The 20,726-nt window shown below is 39.8% G+C and overlaps 1 protein-coding gene across 1 annotated transcript in view; it reads left to right on the top strand.

Annotated features, from left to right (window-relative positions):
• GPC6 (glypican 6) overlaps positions 1-20,086 on the top strand; it is a 1,376,210-nt gene extending 1,356,124 nt beyond the window's left edge. The window contains exons 8-9 of the mRNA XM_066234964.1: positions 11,649-11,824; positions 15,871-20,086. Of these exons, the coding sequence (XP_066091061.1) occupies positions 11,649-11,824; positions 15,871-16,073 (379 nt within the window). The 3' untranslated portion in view covers positions 16,074-20,086. The remainder of the gene's footprint in view (positions 1-11,648; positions 11,825-15,870) is intronic.
• Positions 20,087-20,726: the final 640 nt, after the last annotated feature.

Below are 20,726 nucleotides of genomic sequence, written 5' to 3'. Positions count from 1 at the left end.
TCAATTTGCTTTAACAGCTAAACAAGTTTGGAAATAGGAGGCGGGACTCAAGGAGGAGACTGTGCCCTTTGATAGGAGGAAAATGTCATGTGCCCACGAACCTGTCAACATTTAAATCTCCATTCTGATGACACCAGGTCATCAAGAGGACCCCTTCCACACATCCCTTTCCTTTCCAACCTATTGGAACAATTTGAAAACCAAAACAGTCATGGCCATAAAAATAAATTGTAAACTTTAAAATAATGCTTCTTAAACAGTAATGTGCAGGCTAAATTCTTGGGTATCTTGTTAAAAATGAAGGTTCTGATTCAAGAAGTCGGAGCTGGGGCCTGAGATTCTGCATTTGCAACAAGAATCCAGAGGATGCAGTTTTGCTGGTCTAGGGACCACAATTTGAGTAGCAAGACTCTAAGGAAGAGTTTGTCAGATTTAGCACAGGAAAATAACAAACACCAAATAAAACACACTTACACAGAAAAATTTTTAAAAGATCCATTGTTTATCTGAAATTCAGATTAAACGGGTAGTCCTGTATTTTGTTAGGCAGCTGAACTTTATGCTCCTATTAACATATAAGAAATTCTCCTTTTGCCTGTCCGGGCGGTGGCGCAGTGGATAGAGCATCGGACTGGGATGCGGAGGACCCAGGTTCGAGACTCCAAGGTTGCCAGCTTGAGTGCGGGCTCATCTGGTTCAAGCAAAGCTCACCAGGTTGGACCCAAGGTTGCTGGTTCAAGCAAGGGGTTACTCGGTCTGCTGAAGGCTCACAGTCAAGGCACATATGAGAAAGCAATTAATGAACAACTAAGGTGTCGCAACGAAAAACTGATGATTGATGTTTCTCATCTCTCTCCGTTCCTGCCTGTCTGTCCCTATCTATCCCTCTCTCTGACTCTCTGTCCCTGTAAAAAAAAAACAAGAAAAGAAAGAAATTCTCCTTTTTATTCTTTAGAGAGCATATTACAATTTTTTGTTTTCTTTTTGTCTTCATGGATACCCTTGATGTTCTCTTTAATAGGGCTTTTCTTGTATTTAAAACAACAGCAGCTGGGCCAGGGAGGCCACATTATTCTATTGCAATGCCATCCAGTAGGGATTGCTGGAGCACAGGCCAAGTTGAAATCATTTTAACAATCAGTTGCTTCAGCATCACACATGCATCAAGAGAGAATTTAAAGTTGGAAATACAGCACAGCTTTCACATTTACAAGAAATTGCCCACGTAAGCCTCTGGCCTCAAACAGGATGCCTTTGTGGGTCACAATAGACACTTTGAGTAGTACTTCATCCAATTAGTGACTTAGTCAAAAATACTATACTATGACAAAAATACTATAGACTGGATGACTGAAACAGAAATTTGTTCTCATAGGCCAGAAGTCCAAGATCGAGGTGTTAGTAGGGTTGAGTTCTGGAGGGAACTCTCTTCTTAGCTTGTGGACTGTGCTTTCTTTCTTTATTTTTTCAAGTAAAACACTTTATTTTTGCCCAGTTGTCTCAGCAGTAGAGCATTGGCCCGGCATCTAGAAGTTCCAGTTTCAATTCCTGGTCAGGGCACACAGGAGAAGTGACCATCTGATTCTTCATCCCTCCCCCTTCTCTTTCTCTCTTTCTCTCTTTCTCTCTTTCTCTCTTTCTCTCTTTCTCTCTCTCTCTCTCTCTCCTCCTCCTCCTTCTCTTCCTCCTCCTCCTCCTCCTCCTCCTCCTCCTCTTCCTCCTCCCCCAGTCATGGCGCGAATGGTTCAAGCAAAATTGTCCCCAAGCACTGAGGCTGGCTCTATGGCCTCACCCCAAGTGCTGAAATGGCTTGGTTGCCAAGCAAAGGAGCAGCGGTCCCAGGTGGGCAGATCATTGCCCCTGGTAGATTCCTGGGTGGATTCCTGGTCAGGGTGCATTCAGGAGACTGTCTCTCTGACTCTCCACCTCTCACTTAATTGGAAAAAAAAAACCCACACATTTTATTTACTTTTTATTTTTTTTTGGTGACATTGGTTAATAACGTTATATAGGGGATAGGTGTACAATTCTGTAATACATCAACTGTGTATTGTATTGTGAGTTTACCAACCCAAGTCAACACTTATCCCCCCTCTACCATTTTTACCTCCTCTCACACCTCTTTCTCTCTTGTAATCCCCACACTGTTGTCTGTGTCTATGAGCTTTTTATTTTTCTTTGCTTAATCCCTTCACCTTTTCACCCATCCTCTAACCCCCATTCCTCTGACACCTGTCAAGTCTGTTCTCTGAATTGATGAATCTGTTTCTAGTTTGTTTATTTTGTTCATTAGATTCCACTTATAAGTAATCGTATGGTACTTGCCTTTCTCGGGCTGCCTTATTTCACTTAGCATAGTACTTTTCAGGTCCACCCATGCTGTTGCAAAGAGATAAAATTTTCTTATCTTTTATGGCTAAGTAGTATTTCATCGTGTAAATCAGTGGTCCCCAACCCCCAGACCACTGACTGGTATTGGTCCGTGGGCCATTTGGTACCAGTCTGCAGAGAAAGAATAAATAACTTACATTATTTCCATTTTATTTATATTTGTCTGAACGATGTTTTATTTTTAAAAAATGACCAGATTCCCTCTGTTATATCCATCTAAGACTCACTCTTGACACTTGTCTTGGTCATGTGATACATTTATCCATCCCACCCTAAAGGCCGGTCCATGAAAATATTTTCTGACATTAAACTGGTTCATGGCCCAAAAAAGGTTGGGGACCACTGGTGTAAATGAACCATAGTTTTTTATTCGCTCATCTATTGATGGGCACATGGGCTGCTTCCAGATCTTCGCTATTGTAAACAATGCTGCAAAGTGCCCTTACATGACAGAGAGAAGGGGCAGGAGTCAATGGGGCAGGAAGAATGCAAAAGGAAGCCAGTCTGAGAGGCAAGTCCCAATAGCATGTGGATTTCATGATAGAACATACATATGACGGAGTCTTCAGGTTTCTGGTGTCAGTTATTTTCAGTCTCCTCCCTCTCCCCATAAAATTGGCAAAACAGTGTTCCACTTTTGCTCTTTGTGCACCAGTGTTCAGTGCTCACCATGTCCTTTCTTTACAATGTCTTCTGGGAGGAGATGTCCCATTCGTTGGATGAGGGATGGGGATTCATTGGATTTTTGGGAAACAGAGCTTTTGCAGGGAGCCCCTGCCATCTTTTAAGTCACCTGATCCTCACAGAAATAACTGCCACCCAAAGGAAATCCTTCCTGAGGCCAGAAGGTATATACCATAAATTATAAGAAATAAGTAAAAAAAAAAAATCTGGAAAATAGATCAGTCACTGTCACCAACCACTGAGTGGATTGGTTAAGCAAAGAAAATAGCAAGTCATGACTGGGTAAGTTTGAGCAGATGGAAGAGGAACGAAACGGTGCATGGGGATAAGAAATCTGTCAAAGACAGTGACTTGGCAGATCTGGCAGGACAATATTTTCTTAGTCTGATTGCAAAATATGTCCCAAAGTGCTCTAGCTGCACGTTAAAGAACTGGAAAATACTTGCTGCATCCCCAGCCAGGAAACACCTCAGGAAGGTAAGAAATCAGTCTGGGAAGAGAACCGGTAGCTGTCAAACCTGGCATTTCTGAAAGCCCACTTCCCTTCTGTTGGCAGCCTTGGCAGGGAAGACCCCAGGAAGGCTAACTTTACTGGGAGACAGGGATGCTTCAGGCACCTCCTGCAAGTGGTAAAAAATGTAGCTACAAATAGGACCAAAGAAACATGTGGCTGTCAGAAACTCGCAGCCATGAATACTGGCTCATGGGTATTTTCTCTCCATGCTGGAGTTTGCTGACTCCAGTTCTATAAAGAAAGGATGTGTTTGGGGTGCTCTTGCCAATGAGATAAGAGGCCAAGTCAAAGAATTTGGCTTCTGCTCACTGCCACAACCAATGAGCTGTGTGTCCTCTGAGAGTTCCTTTTCCTGCCACAGATTCTCCAGTGGGAGGGAAGCCACGGAAATCATTCCTCTGCACATGAATTGATGCTGCAAAATGCCAAATTTTACTGTCAACCAGTCCTAATAAGCAAGCTTGACACTTGAGGGAGTTGTGTTAACAACTCAGTTTTCATAAGAACACATTAGCGTTGTACGGTGTTTTATATTTTTCAAGCATTTTCATGTACTTTGAGTCAACATGGCAGCTTATGAGACAAATGAAATGTTATTCATATATGCATGAACATATGAAATAATTGTATAAAAATCACAAAGTGGCTTGCCCATGGTCACACTGCTGGGTCCCAGAGAGATCTCATGTGTCCTGGGTCTGTCTCTGTGCCTTTGACCATATCTCATTGCCACACATACCAATCCACAGACAGCTCTAGCTTAATAATAGTCTCCAAGGATTTATACATTCACTTCAAGCATGAAGTTACAGCATATTTTGAGTGGTTCCTCTTCCTAGTCTGGAAAAAAATGGGAAGAAAAAAAGTAAACAATAAAGACCTTTAGGCTCTGGCCAGTTGGCTCAGTGGTAGAGCATCAGCCCTGCATGTGGATGTCCCTGGTTTGATTTTCAACCAGGGCACACAGGAGAAGTGCCCATGTCCTTCTCCACCCCTCCCCCTCTCGCTTCTCTCTCTCTCTCTTTCTCTCTCTGTCTCTCCTCCTCCTCATCATCATCATCCTTGTCCTCCTCCTGCATTCTTGACTCGATTGAAGCAAGTTGGCCTTGGGAGCTGGGAGGTAAGGATGGCTCCATGGCTCCTGCCTCGGGTGCTAAAAAGAGCCTGGTTGCTGAGCAATGGAGCAATGCCCCAGATGGGCAGAGCATCGCCCCCTAGTGGGCTTGCTAGGTGGATCCTGGTCAAGGCACATGCAGGAGTCCATCTCTATTTCCCCTCCTCTCACTGAATAAAAAAAGGAAAAGAAAAAAAAGAACTTTAGAAGGTTATACTTTAAAACAGATTTTTTTTAAATTGTGGTTAAAGCTACATAACTTAAAGTTGACCATTTTAACCATTTTGAAGTGTACAGTTCAGTGGCGTTAAGTACATTCACTGATTGTACACCATCACCACCGTCCATCCACAGAATGTTCCATCTTCCTGAACTGGAACTCTGCACCCATTCAACACCACTTCTCGAGCCGTGCCTCCCCAGCCCATGGCACCCATCATTCTACTTTCTGTCCCCTGATTAATCCGGGTACCTCATATAAGTGGAATCAGATAGCAATTGTCTTTTTGTGACAGGCTGATAATTTCACTCAGCATGATGTCTTTAAGGTTCATCCACGTGGTAGCATGTGTTATAATTTCCTTCCTTTTTAAGGCTGAATGTATCATACGTGTATGCCACATTTGTTTCTCCACTCATTCATCGACAGACACTTGGGTTGCTTTAGCCATTTGACTATTGTGAATAATGCTGCTGTGAACATGGGTGTACAAATATCTGTTCAAGTTCTAGTTTTTAATTCTTTTGGAATGATAATTCCATAAGTGGAATTGCTGGAACACATAGTAATTTCAAGTGTCATTTTTTAAGGAACTGTCATACTGTTCCCACAGCTCCTGCACCATTTTGTACTCCCTGTGACAATACACAAAGACTTCCAATTTCTCCACATTCCATCCATCTCAAGCCTATTGATGGTATCACCTTGGGTTAAGAGTGCCTGCTACATGACTTCTGTCACACATCACTCAGAAACTTCCACAGACATTTCCCCCACCAGGGCCCAAATTACCGCTGGGTTCACTGTTGAGGTTCTTATTATGATAACCACACTAGCAAGAAACCATCAGGAAGGGAACTTAGAAGAACAAGATTTATTACTGACATGGGGGGTGCATGGCATGCCTGAGAACAGTATAGCAAGGTCGTGGACAGAGAGAAAGAGAGAGAGCAGGTCTGGGGTTTTACCTTTATTAGGGTTTGAGAGTGGGGTTCTTAAGGTTCTAGGGTTCACTCTTTATTGGCTAATTTAAAGCATAAGAGCTGGAATTGAAATATAGGAAGGTGATTTGTAGTGGTCACTCAAGTGGTCAGTTACTAGGTTACCCATGGCTCTCTAAAAGGGGACCTTTGTGAATGGGGCCGGCCTACTTTCTTATCTGGTTGTTTTGCAGGTAGATGTGGCATACAGTTGGCATTGTGTTTATTCAAGATGGATGCCTTTTGAAATAGATGCATTGGCAATCAAAACTTAATGACAGGCACATACATTCCACTCAACATCCTTGTTATTTTGTGTGTGTGTGTTTATGTGTGTGTGTGTGTGTGTGTGTGTGTGTGTGTGTGTTTTAATAATAACCATCCTAGTGGGTGTGAAATATAAACTTAGATTTTTTTTTTTTTTGTATTTTTTCTGAAGCTGGAAACGGGGAGAGACAGTCAGACAGACTCCCGCATGCGCCCGACCGGGATCCACCCAGCACGCCCACCAGGGGCAAAGCTCTGCCCACCAGGGGGCGATGCTCTGCCCCTCTGGGGCATTGCTCTGCCGTGACCAGAGCCACTCCAGCGCCTGGGGCAGAGGCCAAGGAGCCATCCCCAACGCCCAGGCCATCTTTGCTCCAATGGAGCCTTGGCTGCAGGAGGGGAAGAGAGAGACAGAGAGGAAGGAGGGGGGGGTGGAGAAGCAAATGGGCGCTTCTCCTATGTGCCCTGGCCGGGAATTGAACCCAGGTCCCCCGCATGCCAGGCCGACGCTCTACCGCTGAGCCAACCGGCCAGGGCCTAAACTTAGATTTTTAAGAAAACTTCTGTAAGAGGTTATGGATACCATAGGTCCACAATCCCTTATTTGAGCTCCTTGGGACCATACGTGTCTCAGAATTCAGGACTTTTTAGGTTTTAGAAAATGACCACAGTGCATACATTTTTTAGAAAGTCTTTCCAGTGGAGTCTGACACCAGAACTCACAATCAAATATGTGAAGTGTTTGCTGCAAAAATGTATTGCTACGTACACTAAGTGGGATCAATGAGGACTAAGTTAGCCTCATTCAGATCAGATCCAAGTTTGATAATAAACAGATTGTAGGAAAAGAACTTTGGAGATTTCTCTTTATTCCTTTTTTTTTTAATTTAGAAAATTAATTATAACAGAGTGACATTGATCAATAAGTGTACATAGGTTTTAGGCAAACATTACTCCATCATTTGATTAGTCAATTATGTTGTATATTCATTACCTAATGCCAAATAATTTCCTGTCACCTTATAGTTGGACCTCTTTACACCCTTTCCCATATTGGAACTGCAGAAAAGGAATTTTGGACCTGTATTATTATTACATCTTTACTTACATTGATACTACTCTTAAATCTATCAAAGGCGAATGACTTATGTAGCTTAGAATTAGAAATTGCTATAGAGATATGTATTAAATGGAGGTCATTTGTGCCAGCAGACAACATGGAAACTGCTTTCACCATCTTGAAGTGTGCCCGGAGGCAGGCACAGTCAAAGCAACGGTCAGGCACTTGAAAGCAAGCGCAGGCCAGCACTAGAGACCCTGTTTCTCCCCAGTTCTGACCTAACTTCCACTTAAACCCTTGCCCACCCCGCTGGACACCATCAAGCTAATCCTTACAAGTGCCTCACTAAAAGAGGTCACTTCTCAGACTTTATTAGCTTTGAAATCCTACTAGATATTTTTTCTTTAAATTGACTTTATTGGGGTGACATTAGTTAATTACATTAGATAAATTTCAAGTATACCATTTCATAATGCACTATCCGCACACTGCACTGCACTTTTACCATCCCAAGTCGTCGCCTCCATCACCATTTATCCCCCCTTCATCCTCTTTCCCTCCCTAGGCCAGTCTTGTCATCAGAACAGATATCGGCATTAAGGTGGCGATGAGAAATACTGAACCCTGATTAGTGAACATGTCTCCTCCCAGCAAGCACATTCAGATATCAACAGGGTCCTTCTGGAAGCATCGGCTCAACTGAAAGGAGTGATTTTAAATGGTGGCAATGACAGGCACTGTGGCTGGCCAGTGAGAAACTGCTGTGGTGACAAATCTTTGTGTCTCAAGTGTCAGATACTTCCTGTGTCAGGAAGTATCTGAGGACAGAGCTTGCAGCCACCCACAAGTTTGACAGTATCAGTCCCCCTAAATTCCCTTGGGACTCTTACCCTTAATCAACTATCATGTTTGGATGTGATCAAGAAGTCTACCTCAACAATAAAAAACACTACACCACAGCATAAAACACTGATAAACGATGACAACCCTGTTCGTCTTGATTTCGGGGATCTTTTCATCCTCGATAAATGTGTACCCAGCCTCAGAACCTGAACCATCGGAAGCAATATTCTTCCTCATTTTCGTGTCTCCCAGAACTGTGAGGGTACAAAAATAGACTGTTGTCATGTCAAAGAGCTGATGCAAGATCTAATCAAGGGAAGAATGGTATAAGCTCAAAGATGCATCTGTCCTTGTAGGATATGATCATTATAGATGGAGACCAAACACGAGAGGCAACAAATAAACGGACCGTGAGTCCTGGTGCTGACCTGGGCTCCCCTTCATCCTTCAGGCTGCTCCCAGCCATCTATAGCTTTGACCTCAGAATGTACCGTGGAGTGGCAAAATGACCATTTTCTTATTCAACTGTGTTTTTCAGTTTAAGTTTCCACATTGTCTCTAAAGCTACCTTTTGAATACACAGAAAGGAGAAAAGGTTTCTGAGGACACAGGTGCATTGTTCCTTATTTTTATTATAAGTGGCTGCGCGTCAGCGGGCACAGTTAGAGGCTGGGTGTATTTGGCAGTCTCTCATTGTTCCTGGATGCTCAGACTCCCAGGGGCACCATTCCCAATGTAAGCTATAGCAGTCAGCGTCTGATAAATGAGTCTCAGCCAGCCATGCAGTGCATACAGCATCTGAAAGAAACAAAGCTCTCCTCTGACTCAGCACAGGTCCAGCTGCAGGAATCATTGTCCTGAATGTTGAGGGGTAGCACCAGAACCGACAAACACTTTTCAGCCCCCCCTTCAATTCTGGTACCAGAAAAAGCAGGCCTGAACTTGCTACTTGTTTATTCCAATGGGCTTTAAGAATTAGGTAGATCTCACAGAGCCCAGCACATATATTCAAATATCAATTAAAATCAATCCAATGTCACGTACTAAAAGGTGTATCAGGAAGACAATCTCAGAATCCAACAAGAATGTATTGGTATACCAGGTATATTAAAAGACAGCACAGAAGTTCTTTACTACAAAAATAAATATATAGTTCCTTGACTTTTTAAAAACTTCAGTTAGAACATTTTTAAGGCAGTAGATATTAGGAAGCTTTTTGGAAATAAATTGCAATACACTCTGTGTGCTTTATTATTCATTATGTAGTCGACACTGTGAAGTTAATGTTGTTCAAGATGTGGATGAAAATGTAGCGCTTATTCAAGGGACTTCTGATTTAAAATGGGTAAACTGATTCATACAAAAATACATCATGCATAAAATTTCAGTAGCTGAAAAAAGGTTTACCTGTAAGTTTCTCTGTGTGATCTTATTTCTTTTGTTGGAGACTGGTAGAGTCTTTGTATCTGGAACTCGGAACATTAACTTCAGGAAAAGGAAGAGTTTTAAGTATGTTGTACAAGAATGTAAGCAGGAAGCTCTAAATGAAGAAAAGGGGGTGTTTTTCATCTTTCAAGCAGCAATAGTAGAGACAGTAAAAGCAATAATAAATAATAGCAATTAGGCAGGGCTGCAACCAGCCTATCAATTGTCTGTGCAGGATGTCCTGGCTCCCCTTGGGATCCCCGCTTCATCCCACCACCTTGTTCTATGCCCCAAAGGAGAACCCCTCCAACTGTATCACCTGGGCACAGAACTCGGCCTGCATTTCAGCCTCACTCCACTCTCTCAGCAGGTGACTTTACACTCTGTACAGGATGCCTAGCTGAGCGTGGCAGCCCTACTGAAGGATAAGCAGATCCCTAAAAGCTGGATACTGTCTTAAGGAGAAAGTGAGGATGGACCTGGGTCTTTAGAATATTTGAGACTTAAGTGAAAAAGTGTATTGTAGACAAGGATAAGAAGTACACAGGCACAGGCAAGCATCAGATCTGTATAGGGAGTAGATTCTGCAAGGCAAGAAAGGTCCATTGAAAGAAGCATTGCAGCATAAGAAAGTACGGATGAGATGAAGATGGGCTTTGATTTCTAAGGTATAAAGTGTGTATCATAGGGCATGATAGACCATGCAGTACGATGTAGTATTTGGGCACATGGGTTCTGATGCTAGACTGCCCTGGCTATAGTCATTGTTTTGCCATCTATTAGCTCTGTGACTTTACACAGTTACTTTTTTTCTCATTAAGTCTCAGGTTTCTACTTTAGAAAAAGATAAAATAGTACTACTTCCTAGATTTGCTGGGAGACTGAATTTTAGAATGCATGTCAAAGTGCTTGGCAGAGTGCCTGACTTTAGTAAGCTCTCAATGGACATTAGATATTATCTCCAAAGGTTTTTAAACAGAAGAACAACACGATGAAAGCAGTATTTTGTGAAAATCAATCAGACAGCACATGCAGAATGCACTTAAAATGAAAGACAGAACAGGGAAGTCAGTTTGAGGCCATTGTAGCTGTCTGCACTCCAAGGAGGGACACAGGAAATGGGAGAGGAGGCCGGTAGGAGGAGCTCTGTGAGAAGGTCAGAAGGAAGGAAAACTGACAGGTCATGAGGATAAGAAGTTAGAGAGAAAGAGAGGGCTCCAAGCACATTCTGAGATCCTTAGTCTCCTCTGGTGTTACACCTAGTCCTAGGCAGTTTAGGCCATTGATGTTGAAGAACTGACAGTGTTCACATTTTATTACAAGTATGGAAATTAAAGACCCATTATATTTCACTCTCTGTTTTACCGATTATTGAATTAGACCCAAGATTTTATTGTAAAATAAAAACCCTAATGGACACTGCAATCACACAGTCAGCAATCCTTGGTGACTCCTCAAACTTTTCAAGGATTTTTTTTTATATAGACAATTTTTCTGGTTAAAATCTTTAGTAAAAACCTGCCCTATGGTGGCACAGTAGACAGAATATCGACCTGAAATGCTGAGGTCACCAGTTCAAAACCCTGGGCTTGCCTGGTCAAGGCACACACAACAACCAACCAATAAACAACTAAAGTAAAGCAACTATGAGTCGATACTTCTCGCTCCCTACCCCTCCTCTTTCTGTAAAATCAATCAATAAAATATTTAAAATAAAGAAATAAATGTCAGATATTATTTCTTTAAAAAATAATCTTAGGTAGGGCCTCCTTAGTTGAGAAAGAATGTCCTCATACAAGAAAACTCCCTAAGATCATAGGTAATTTACAAGTTTAGTTCTTATGAGCAAAATTAACAAGACAGTTGAGGAAAGCTATTAAGTTCTTGACATAAGTATCTAACATTTGGGATAAGGGAGAGAAAGAATAGTTCATTTTAAGTAATAATTTTTGCAAGCCCCAATCATGCATTCATTTATAGGCAAGCCTACCTAAGAATTCAGTACCATTTAGAAAACCACTATGAAGACATTTAGCCATGTCCACCTCTGAGAAAATGTATTGCATGTTTTTGCTTTGGCCTATTTTCCAGGAACGAGGTTCCTTCCGCCTCACTCACCCTTCTCTGTTCTCTCCCTCTGTGCCCTGCAGGTACTTGCCTGAGATCATGAATGATGGGCTGACCAACCAGATTAACAATCCTGAGGTGGATGTAGATATCACTCGGCCAGACACTTTCATCAGGCAGCAGATCATGGCTCTCCGTGTGATGACCAACAAACTGAAGAATGCGTACAATGGCAATGACGTCAACTTCCAGGACACAAGTAAGAAAGTCTTTACCAATAACCTCCAGAGTGAACAAAGGTCATTGAAAATTGTATCACCATTTCTCTTCAAAAACAATGTCACATTTCATCTTGTACCATTCTTGCCCAATCTGCAAAGCTGTTTATAGTGCTTTAGATAGAAAGCTATGATCCACAAAACAGGATACTACTAAAATCATGGCTGGTCTTAAGGATTGCATCCAGCTATACCAAAGCCAGAATTGAGTTTCATCTGCCAGTTGATCAATTAATGATACAGCTACAAAGTAATGTTTTCACTTTCTCTTTTCCTTATCAACATTTATGCCTCTGTTCCAAACTCCTGCCAAAAGAATAATATTCTAAAACTTGCTCTGACAAGGCTACGCTAGAATCCTTGTTTTATCACTTATAAACTAGGATCTCTAACGAATTATTATTATTATTATTATTATTATTATTATTATTATTTTAACAAGAGTCAGAGAGAGAAAGAAAGACAGGAAGGGAGAGATACAAGAAGCATCAGCTCATAGTTGCATCACTTTTAGTTGTTCATTGATTTCTTCTTATATATATATATGCCTTTACTGTGGGGCTCCAGCCAAGACAGTGACCCCCTTGTTCAATCCAGCGACCTTGGGCTTAAGCCAGTGACCATAGGATCATATTGATGATCCCATACTCAAGCTGGTGACCCTGCACTCAAGCAGGCATTTTGGGATTTCAAACCTGAAACCTCAGCATCCTTGGTCAACACTCTATCTACTGTGCCACCACCAGTCAGGCACAAATTATTTCTTGAGCCTCAGGCTTTTCTTCTATAAAATGGGCAACAACTCTGCCTAAGAAGTTGTTGGGAAATTTAACTGAAGCCATATTTAAAGGAGCTAAGAGAATATCTCATGTGCCATTGATTCAACTGTATTAGTTCTCTCTCTAGTCAGTCATATACAACAAGAATCACTGACATTTGTTTCTGAAATATTGAGAGAAATAGTAAAATATAAATGTAGTATTAAACTAACTATTTTATTTAATGTCATAAAAACTTCAGAAGAGAGTTGAGAGGCTACTAAGTGAATATTGACACAAAACTATTTTGGGTTTTTGTCTAAATGGTTTCAAGATGCATAACTATAAAGACAAGGTTATTTTTCTTTAATAAGCACCTTTACAAAGAGAGTTTTCAGGGAAAGGTTTCTTGAACATGAGATGTAGACTTGCCAGGAATTCTGTAATTTGGTCACTGAAGCAAAAGATGATGCTTGTGTGCTTGAATTAATGAGAGAGAAAGAAGTCACAGATGGAAGATATGAAGTCATCTATGTCTTAGCCATCATCCTACCGAGTTGTCCCCTGCAGAAATATTTTAGTGCTTTTTTCTATTTTAAATAACAAAAACCAATTTTCTAAATGCGGGATAATTGCCAACCCTGTAGACTTCATTACCGTGGAATTTATCAGACTCTTTCCATTATTTCTCTTCCTCTTTACTAAGTGTCTCCTTTTCTCTTCAGAAAAAAAATATTGCACGAGGTTTTAGCCTTTTCCACTTCTCCCTTGCTCATTACTGAGCCTCATTCATCTCTACTTATCCATTCTGTCTTCTCTAACAAAATGCTTTATTATCTGGATAATGACTATTGAAATAAATTATTTAAGATGCATAAAAATTAGTTGATGTTGGCCTTGTTTCTCTCTCCTCTCTTACCTAAAGAGGTTATATACATGTCAATCTGCAATGCTTAGAGAATGTCCATGAGGAGAAATTTTGCTCCATTTCCCCGCAAAAGAAAACAAAAATCAGCCAATAGTCAAGAGAGTCACTTAACTCTAACCCAGAGACCAAATTTGACTCTTTATTTTAGGATAGCATGTGTCATACAAACCACTATCACATCTTCTAGCCATCACCACCCTTACTGCTTTTGACATTTTTAAAAATCATCCCTGCATTTCTGATTTCTTTCAAAAAGAGGTGGGGCCATTACTTTCCTCATCTGGAGTCTCCTGACATTATTTGCTTACCACACTTTTAATATTCTAAATCGCTTTAATAATATCTTTATAAAGGTTATATTACTTCTTGTTCATAATACCAGTATCTAGAACAATCCCCTTAGCAATTCTGATATCTCTGAATTTAATTAATGGGCATTTTCCTCTTTATAAAAGGCTACTAAAAATAAAGCAGAGAAAATGTTAAGGATCTGCTATACTGTATTCATGTGATATTATCTGGTATTTAGATGTCCTATAAATTTAAAATAAAAATTGTGATGAGTTGTACCTTTCTCATCCAGAAAACATTAGAAAGGTGCATTATTTTAGCTCTATTTAAGGATCAAGCAGCCAACAGGGCGCCCATGTTTCAGGAGCAGCTTCATCAACACATCACCACTTGTGGCCAGCAGGGCGGAGTTAGGGCTACTGGATGGAATCATTGAGCAACTGGGGGCCATAGCAAATATCGTTACCAGGTTTATGATGTTCTGAGTCTGCTCAGGAACATCATCTCGCTCATCCTCCATAAAAAATTCTGTGAAAGAAATAGGATTATCTCATGTTTTTTTACGGAAGAAGAAACACAGCCTCAGCAAGGCTAACTGGTTTGTTCTCATTCACATAAATAAAATGCCTCAAGTTAAAATCTAGACTGCCTTTGCTGCAGGAAACACATGCTGTTTTTTTTTTAATCAGGCATCTTTGTAAGCACTGGGTTTTGTGTCCTCTCACATTTTACCAGGGTGTCTTCACGTGTACTTTGCAAGGTAAACCTTATGTCCATATTTGTTGAGATGGGGAAACTCACAAAGTTGAGTAAACTGCCCAAAGTACATTTATTTATTCAACAAGTTATGGAGAACCTGCTATATGTCAGGGGCCATTATAGGCAACAGAGATCAGAAAGAACAGTTACACAAAGTCTCTGCCCTCAACAAGTTTGCATTCTCGTGGAGGGACAAACACAAAACAAGTAGACAAGTGAATAGTGAGGAAACAATGGTGCCTGCTGGTGTCTCAGATGCTGGGCTCATGAAACAGGGAGGACTCAAGCAGTAGGAAGTGGGAATAGAGCAGGCCCACAAGCATGTTGGGCAGAGCAGAAAGATGCTGCACTAAGACCCCTTTCTGTTTGGGTACCTGGGCACTAATTTCAAGCAGGAAGTGGCAAACTTTTTAATAAAGGACCAGATATTAAGTTATGTTCAGCTTTGAGGGCTGCGTGTGAACCCAGCATTAGACAATGTGTGAGGGAATGGCTGTGGCTGCGAATGGCTGTGGCTGCATTTTACTGTAACTTTCTATATGGACATTGAAGTTTACATTTCACATATATACTTTTTACATGTCACAAAGTATTATTTTTCATTTGATCTTTTTTCAAACACTTGAAAACATAAAAGCTATCCTCAGATTGTGGACCATACAAAAAAGAAGCAGCAGGCCAGATCGGCCAACAAGCCGTAACCAACTCCTGCTTTAAAGGGAGCGGCTGGCTATTATGCTTGTTCTTAGGGGAACAGATCAAGAAAAAAAGTAGTCAGAAGTGATGATAATATGTGCCTTTCACAACTGTGTGTGTGTGTGCGCGCATGCTGCTCCTCTAATTTCCTGTTTGCAGTGTTTGTGTTTCTCTTCTTTACTATGACTCCTCCTTACTTTAAAAAGTTCTTCCAAAATCTTTTATAAAAGCATAATAACCACTAAGAACAATGGCTCCTAGGTACAAAAGTAGCCAAGAATGAACTTTATTAAAGTAATATAAATACTGGCCAGATTAAAAAATACCTTTCCCATGTCAACATGGTACGTATGTCTCTTCCGAGGTCTGGAATTCATGTGTTCCTTAGTTGGGTAACTCTGGTTATCAAATTTACTGGGTTTCTTCCATCTATTTTGATACAGTCCACCTGCCTGTTAAAAGTGAATTGTCGAGGTGGGGTGGGGGACCTTTCGGTGGGGAGACATCCCCTCCCACCACCACGCCCAAATCTTGTGCATGTCACCAACCTTTCCAAGTTGTGATCTAACTTTCTTTGTCAATCTGTTCATACCAGGCGATGAAGCCAGTGGCTCAGGGAGTGGCAGTGGGTGCATGGATGACGTGTGTCCCACGGAGTTTGAGTTTGTCACCACGGAGGCTCCTGCAGTGGATCCTGACCGGAGAGAAGTGGACTCCTCTGCTGCCCAGCTGGGCCACTCCCTGCTCTCAGCGTCTCTCGTCTGCATCACCCTGGCACTGCAGAGACTGTACAGATAATCCTGGGTTTCTGGTCAGATGAAACTGCATTTTAGCTATTTGAACAGCCGACTCTCTCTTTTCTTACACTCTTGAACAATGGACCATGCCACACAAACTTACCATTTTCTATGAGAAGAGCAGTGCTGCACTTGCCTCCCTTGTGTTTTCCCAAAGAGTACCGGGTGCCAGACTGGACTGCTTCCTCTTTCCTTCGCTATCCGTGGGGACCTTGTTTGTTCTAGAGAATTCTTACTCAAATCTTTCGTACCAGGAGATTTTCTTACCTTCATTTGCTTTTATGCTGCAGAAGTAAAGGAATCTCACGTTGTGAGGTGGGTTTTTTTTCCCCCATTTATAACAACTAAAAAGAAAAGTAGAAAGAAAATAATTTTCTTTGTAAAATCAGACCAAACCCCAAGACAACTGCATTTTCAACAAAGAAGCAAACAAGAGAGAAAAATAAAAGAGCTTTAACACTATGGGTTCAGCATTATCAGACAACCCCCAGTGTAAGCTTTTCTGTGACGAATCAGGTTTTAAAAAAAATGCTATGGGGAGAAAGTTTGGAAATGTTTCTAGTGTAGTGAAAGTACAAGATTGTCTTGGAGGTATTGTCTTGCACTCTAACCACACAACACCAAACTAATTTAGAGGTACTGATCATAAATTTAGAATTCTGTCTTTAATATGACACAAAATATTCCTCCAACTCAGCGCCTCTCTTTCACCCTGCCCAATGTCAATTGTAGTAAGGGTAACATTCTCCTAAATTCTCTTCATGTCTGTCCACTGGATCCAATTAGTATAGATTTTCCCCTTCATTTTCAGATACTAGTGGACACCCCATCAGTTCATCCTCTTCAAGGAACTGAATTGAAAATAATCATCAACACTAGGATCACTTTCCTTTAGCCACAGGTTAGACATTAATTTGGTTTCTGTCCCTCTGCTTCTTATGCTCCCAAAAGAAGAATTCTTTTAATGAACTGATAAGCATTTAGACCCATCCGTGAGTTTTTATTTTTTGCTATTCGCTTTGTGTCACTTGGTTTCTGCATCACAAGGGCATTCTCTTTTAAAATAACTCACAACAAAAAAAAAGTCAAGACAAAAAATATATATATAGTATTGACATGGAGATTTCTTTCACTTTTTTAGTCTTAGTATGATCATCTATTTTTATATCTATATATATACAAATCACAGATTTTAACTTCTTAATTCCAAGCTCAGGGTTGACACCCCTTTATAACAAAAATGTTTTGTCAACCAGCTCTTCTTGTTTTGTGCTGCTCAGAGAAGTAATTCTTCAATGATCTGTGAGCACCAAGAATCAAGAAAGAGACCTTTTTATGTATCTAACTGTCCATTTATTACAAGTTTGCCAGGGCACACCCTTTTTGCATGAGTGTGCTTTGTCCTGGATGCTCCAGACTGTACCGAGCTCATGGAGAGAGCCCTGGATGTGTAGGACTTCACTGGTGATGGAAACTGTTTGCATAAAGAATGAGTTATTCACATCAAACCATTGCTTTTATGTACAATGCCTTCAGCCTAGGGTTCCTGCTTGGCACTTGGAAAAATGTCCTAACGCAAAAGACCAGTATAGAGCCACAGCCTAACTGGTCCATCAAGTGCTCCAAAGCTAGGTCCTGTGTTCCCCTAACAGAGAAAAGCAAATAAACCAAACTGGGGCTTTATGAATACAGTTGGCTATCCATGTGTTACTTGGTTTTTATGATGCTTCTGGGGTTGGGAAAAGGTAATGTTTTCAGACACCATACTACAAAAGTCACATTTTAGTTAACCCATTGACAGTAATGACACATAAATGGTAGTTTTCAAATCCCCTTTCTTATCAAAATTATAATTAGTTATTGAGTTAGTCATCACATTTAAGTAGAACATATGCAGCACAATAATATTAAGTATAATTGAGCACTTTTGCAAAACTAAAAGTATGTAGAAGCATCTATTGCTATTGTATACCTAATGAGTTGTGAAACATAGAATTCTGAGAGGTTTTATGGCATCTTTTCATTTAAACCTTAATTAAATTAACACTTGGCTTGATTCAGCATTACATACTTCGAGAACATTTCACTGCCAGACTTTGGCTTTCTGTCACCAATTACACACAAAAAAATCTCTATGAAAGACCAATCATTTATGTTGCTCATTTCATTGTATGTTCAGAAATCAGTATTGTCTTTCTCCAAATAATTAAGGTGCAATACAAATTAAATCAACCTTGATTTGCCAGACTATTTGAGTAATAATTTGTTTTCTATGGCTTTAAACTCCAAGTCTTTCCTTTTTTAAAATGTGTCTGCATTGTCTTCTATGAAATAGATCAGAATGATTTGTTTCCCCTGTGTGTTCTGTGCATGTGTATGAAAACACATTATATTATGAATATGAACCCATGTTCTGTACACACTAAACACATGGATAATATATACACACCTGCTTCATTTGTTTCAACACCTTCATTGGTTATAGTATCTATATTAGTTAGATATAATGACCTATATAAGCCAGGCAGAGAGCTGAAATGACTATCAGTTAATGATGCCACAATATCAGTCCCATTTGCATGAATGTGGTCAAAATTTTATTCAAATTGAACTTTCTGGGTTTTATCATCATCCTAATTTGTCATGATTTTCAAACTAATTAAACATAAAAAAATATTTTTTTGCTTTATGAGAATTAGTTTTATCTAGTTACCCCATTTTAGAAGTATTTTGGAATCTCACCTAACCCCACCCACCCTTGGCCAGATTAATCTCTCTCATTTCAGCCTCATGGAAGGGAAAGCAATGATGCTTCATTATTCTTCATGATCTGACTTCTTTGTTTTGATGGTCCCTGAATTCTGTAATGATGTCATGACCTTTGTTACAAGTAGAGAGGAATGGGCTCACTGAAATCAGACACTAGAAATTGTTGGGTGATGCTCATAACTGCAAACACTTAGCTTATTGAAGTGCCTCTATTTACATGTTTAGTTACAATATGTATTTTTCTAACTGAAATACACGTCTGTAATTGGTGTATATTATACTTTGTATATGTTATAACAAATGCTAAAGAGAGGCTAAAGTCTTTAGCAGAGAAAAATGAATTATAAATTCATGAAGTAGAGCTCTGCTTATGGTTCTGTGTTAAAGGACAGCCATGACAACCTTCTGTCATTTTAATGAAGGTCAAGTCGGTACTTTGATTATAGCCATCCTAGGACAACCTTAGCAATAGCAATCTGACTCCCTTACATAAGTGACTTACCCAGATAAGTATCTTGTATTACCTGTTTTAATTGTAAGGGATAGAAAATACTACTTTGTCTACACTGAAAAACACTATTATTCATTGACAAGATGTATTAATTATAAAAGTAACATTCTATAATTCAAACACACTGAACATATTATTGGATGCAGAATTCTGATATTTAATTTATATTCCCTGCTTCAGACATTAGCCTACTTTAATTCTTTAGCCATTACATACATGTTTTGGCTATGCACTGAACACCAACTAAAGACCCCAAGGAGGAATAAAAATATAGCAAATTACTGAGTTGTGATTCTTTTGTTACTTCTATTTGCAAGGCTAATTGTCAAGTGGTTTGATTAAAGGTAGAAGTGTTAGCAAATGCAAGTTTTGATTTATCCAAAACTTGCAGAAATTTAGACTCATTTTCATTTTACTTATATTTCATTTACTCACAGACCTGACTTTTAACTTTAAGAAAACAAACAAACAAAAGGCAGTTTAGCTTTGCCAGCAAAGGAATAAAGGAAACCATAACTTATAAATTTGCAATGTATTCCTCCTCAGTGGAGAATTAGCCAGTGTTTAGCTTTAGGCCAAATTATACAAATAGAGTATTGGTCTGTATGCATTCTAGAGCCTTGCTATATCATGGTTTGCTACAGTACAGGGACTCAGCCTAGCATGGGGCCATGTAAACCTCATTCAAAATTGAATAGTTACTGGAATCTTTGACCTTGCCTTGCAATGAGGTACTTCCATGAAAAAAACCTAATGATGGCCTAGCAGTGAGGTCTCTGTGTGCATGTGCAGGACAAATGTGTGCACCAATCAAACCTAAAACTTTATGTATCTGTCAAATGAGTATTATTTGGGTTAAGATTTTTCATTTCTGATTTCAATTAAAAAAATTGCTATTAATCTTGTATTAAAATAGTTTTTAAAAATCTATCAGTGCCCTTTCTGCATTTTCTTAATCATTGTCATTGTATAAATTTCAGAGCTTTTGAGTGGTTTTTTGTTTGTTTCTTTCTTTTTTGCTTGAGACTGTTTTAGAAGCCATAATATTAAAACAGAAATAAAGAGAAAAACCACATAGATTAAATCAGCACTACTCACCTAAGTACGCTTGCTATTTGAAATCATAAACTTTTAAAACTTTAGACTACTTAGAGCTTTCCAAATATGTATGGAAGACACAACCTCTCTTTTCTTGTGTCTTGGTTTCTTCTCTAATATACAATTTAGTGGCTTAAGAACTGATGTAAATACTTTATGAGATCAGAAAAATTAGATAAATAGGTGAAAGAACTAATTACAACATGTTAAAGATTCATTTAACAAGTATTTATTAAACTCCTATTCTGTACTAAACCTAGGTGCTGTTCACTGGTT

The sequence above is a fragment of the Saccopteryx bilineata genome, chromosome 6 (genome assembly GCF_036850765.1).
Source record: "Saccopteryx bilineata isolate mSacBil1 chromosome 6, mSacBil1_pri_phased_curated, whole genome shotgun sequence".
Lineage (NCBI taxonomy): Eukaryota > Metazoa > Chordata > Mammalia > Chiroptera > Emballonuridae > Saccopteryx > Saccopteryx bilineata.
The sequence above is the reverse complement of the archived record's forward strand: the minus strand, read 5'-3'. Positions and strand labels throughout refer to the sequence as shown.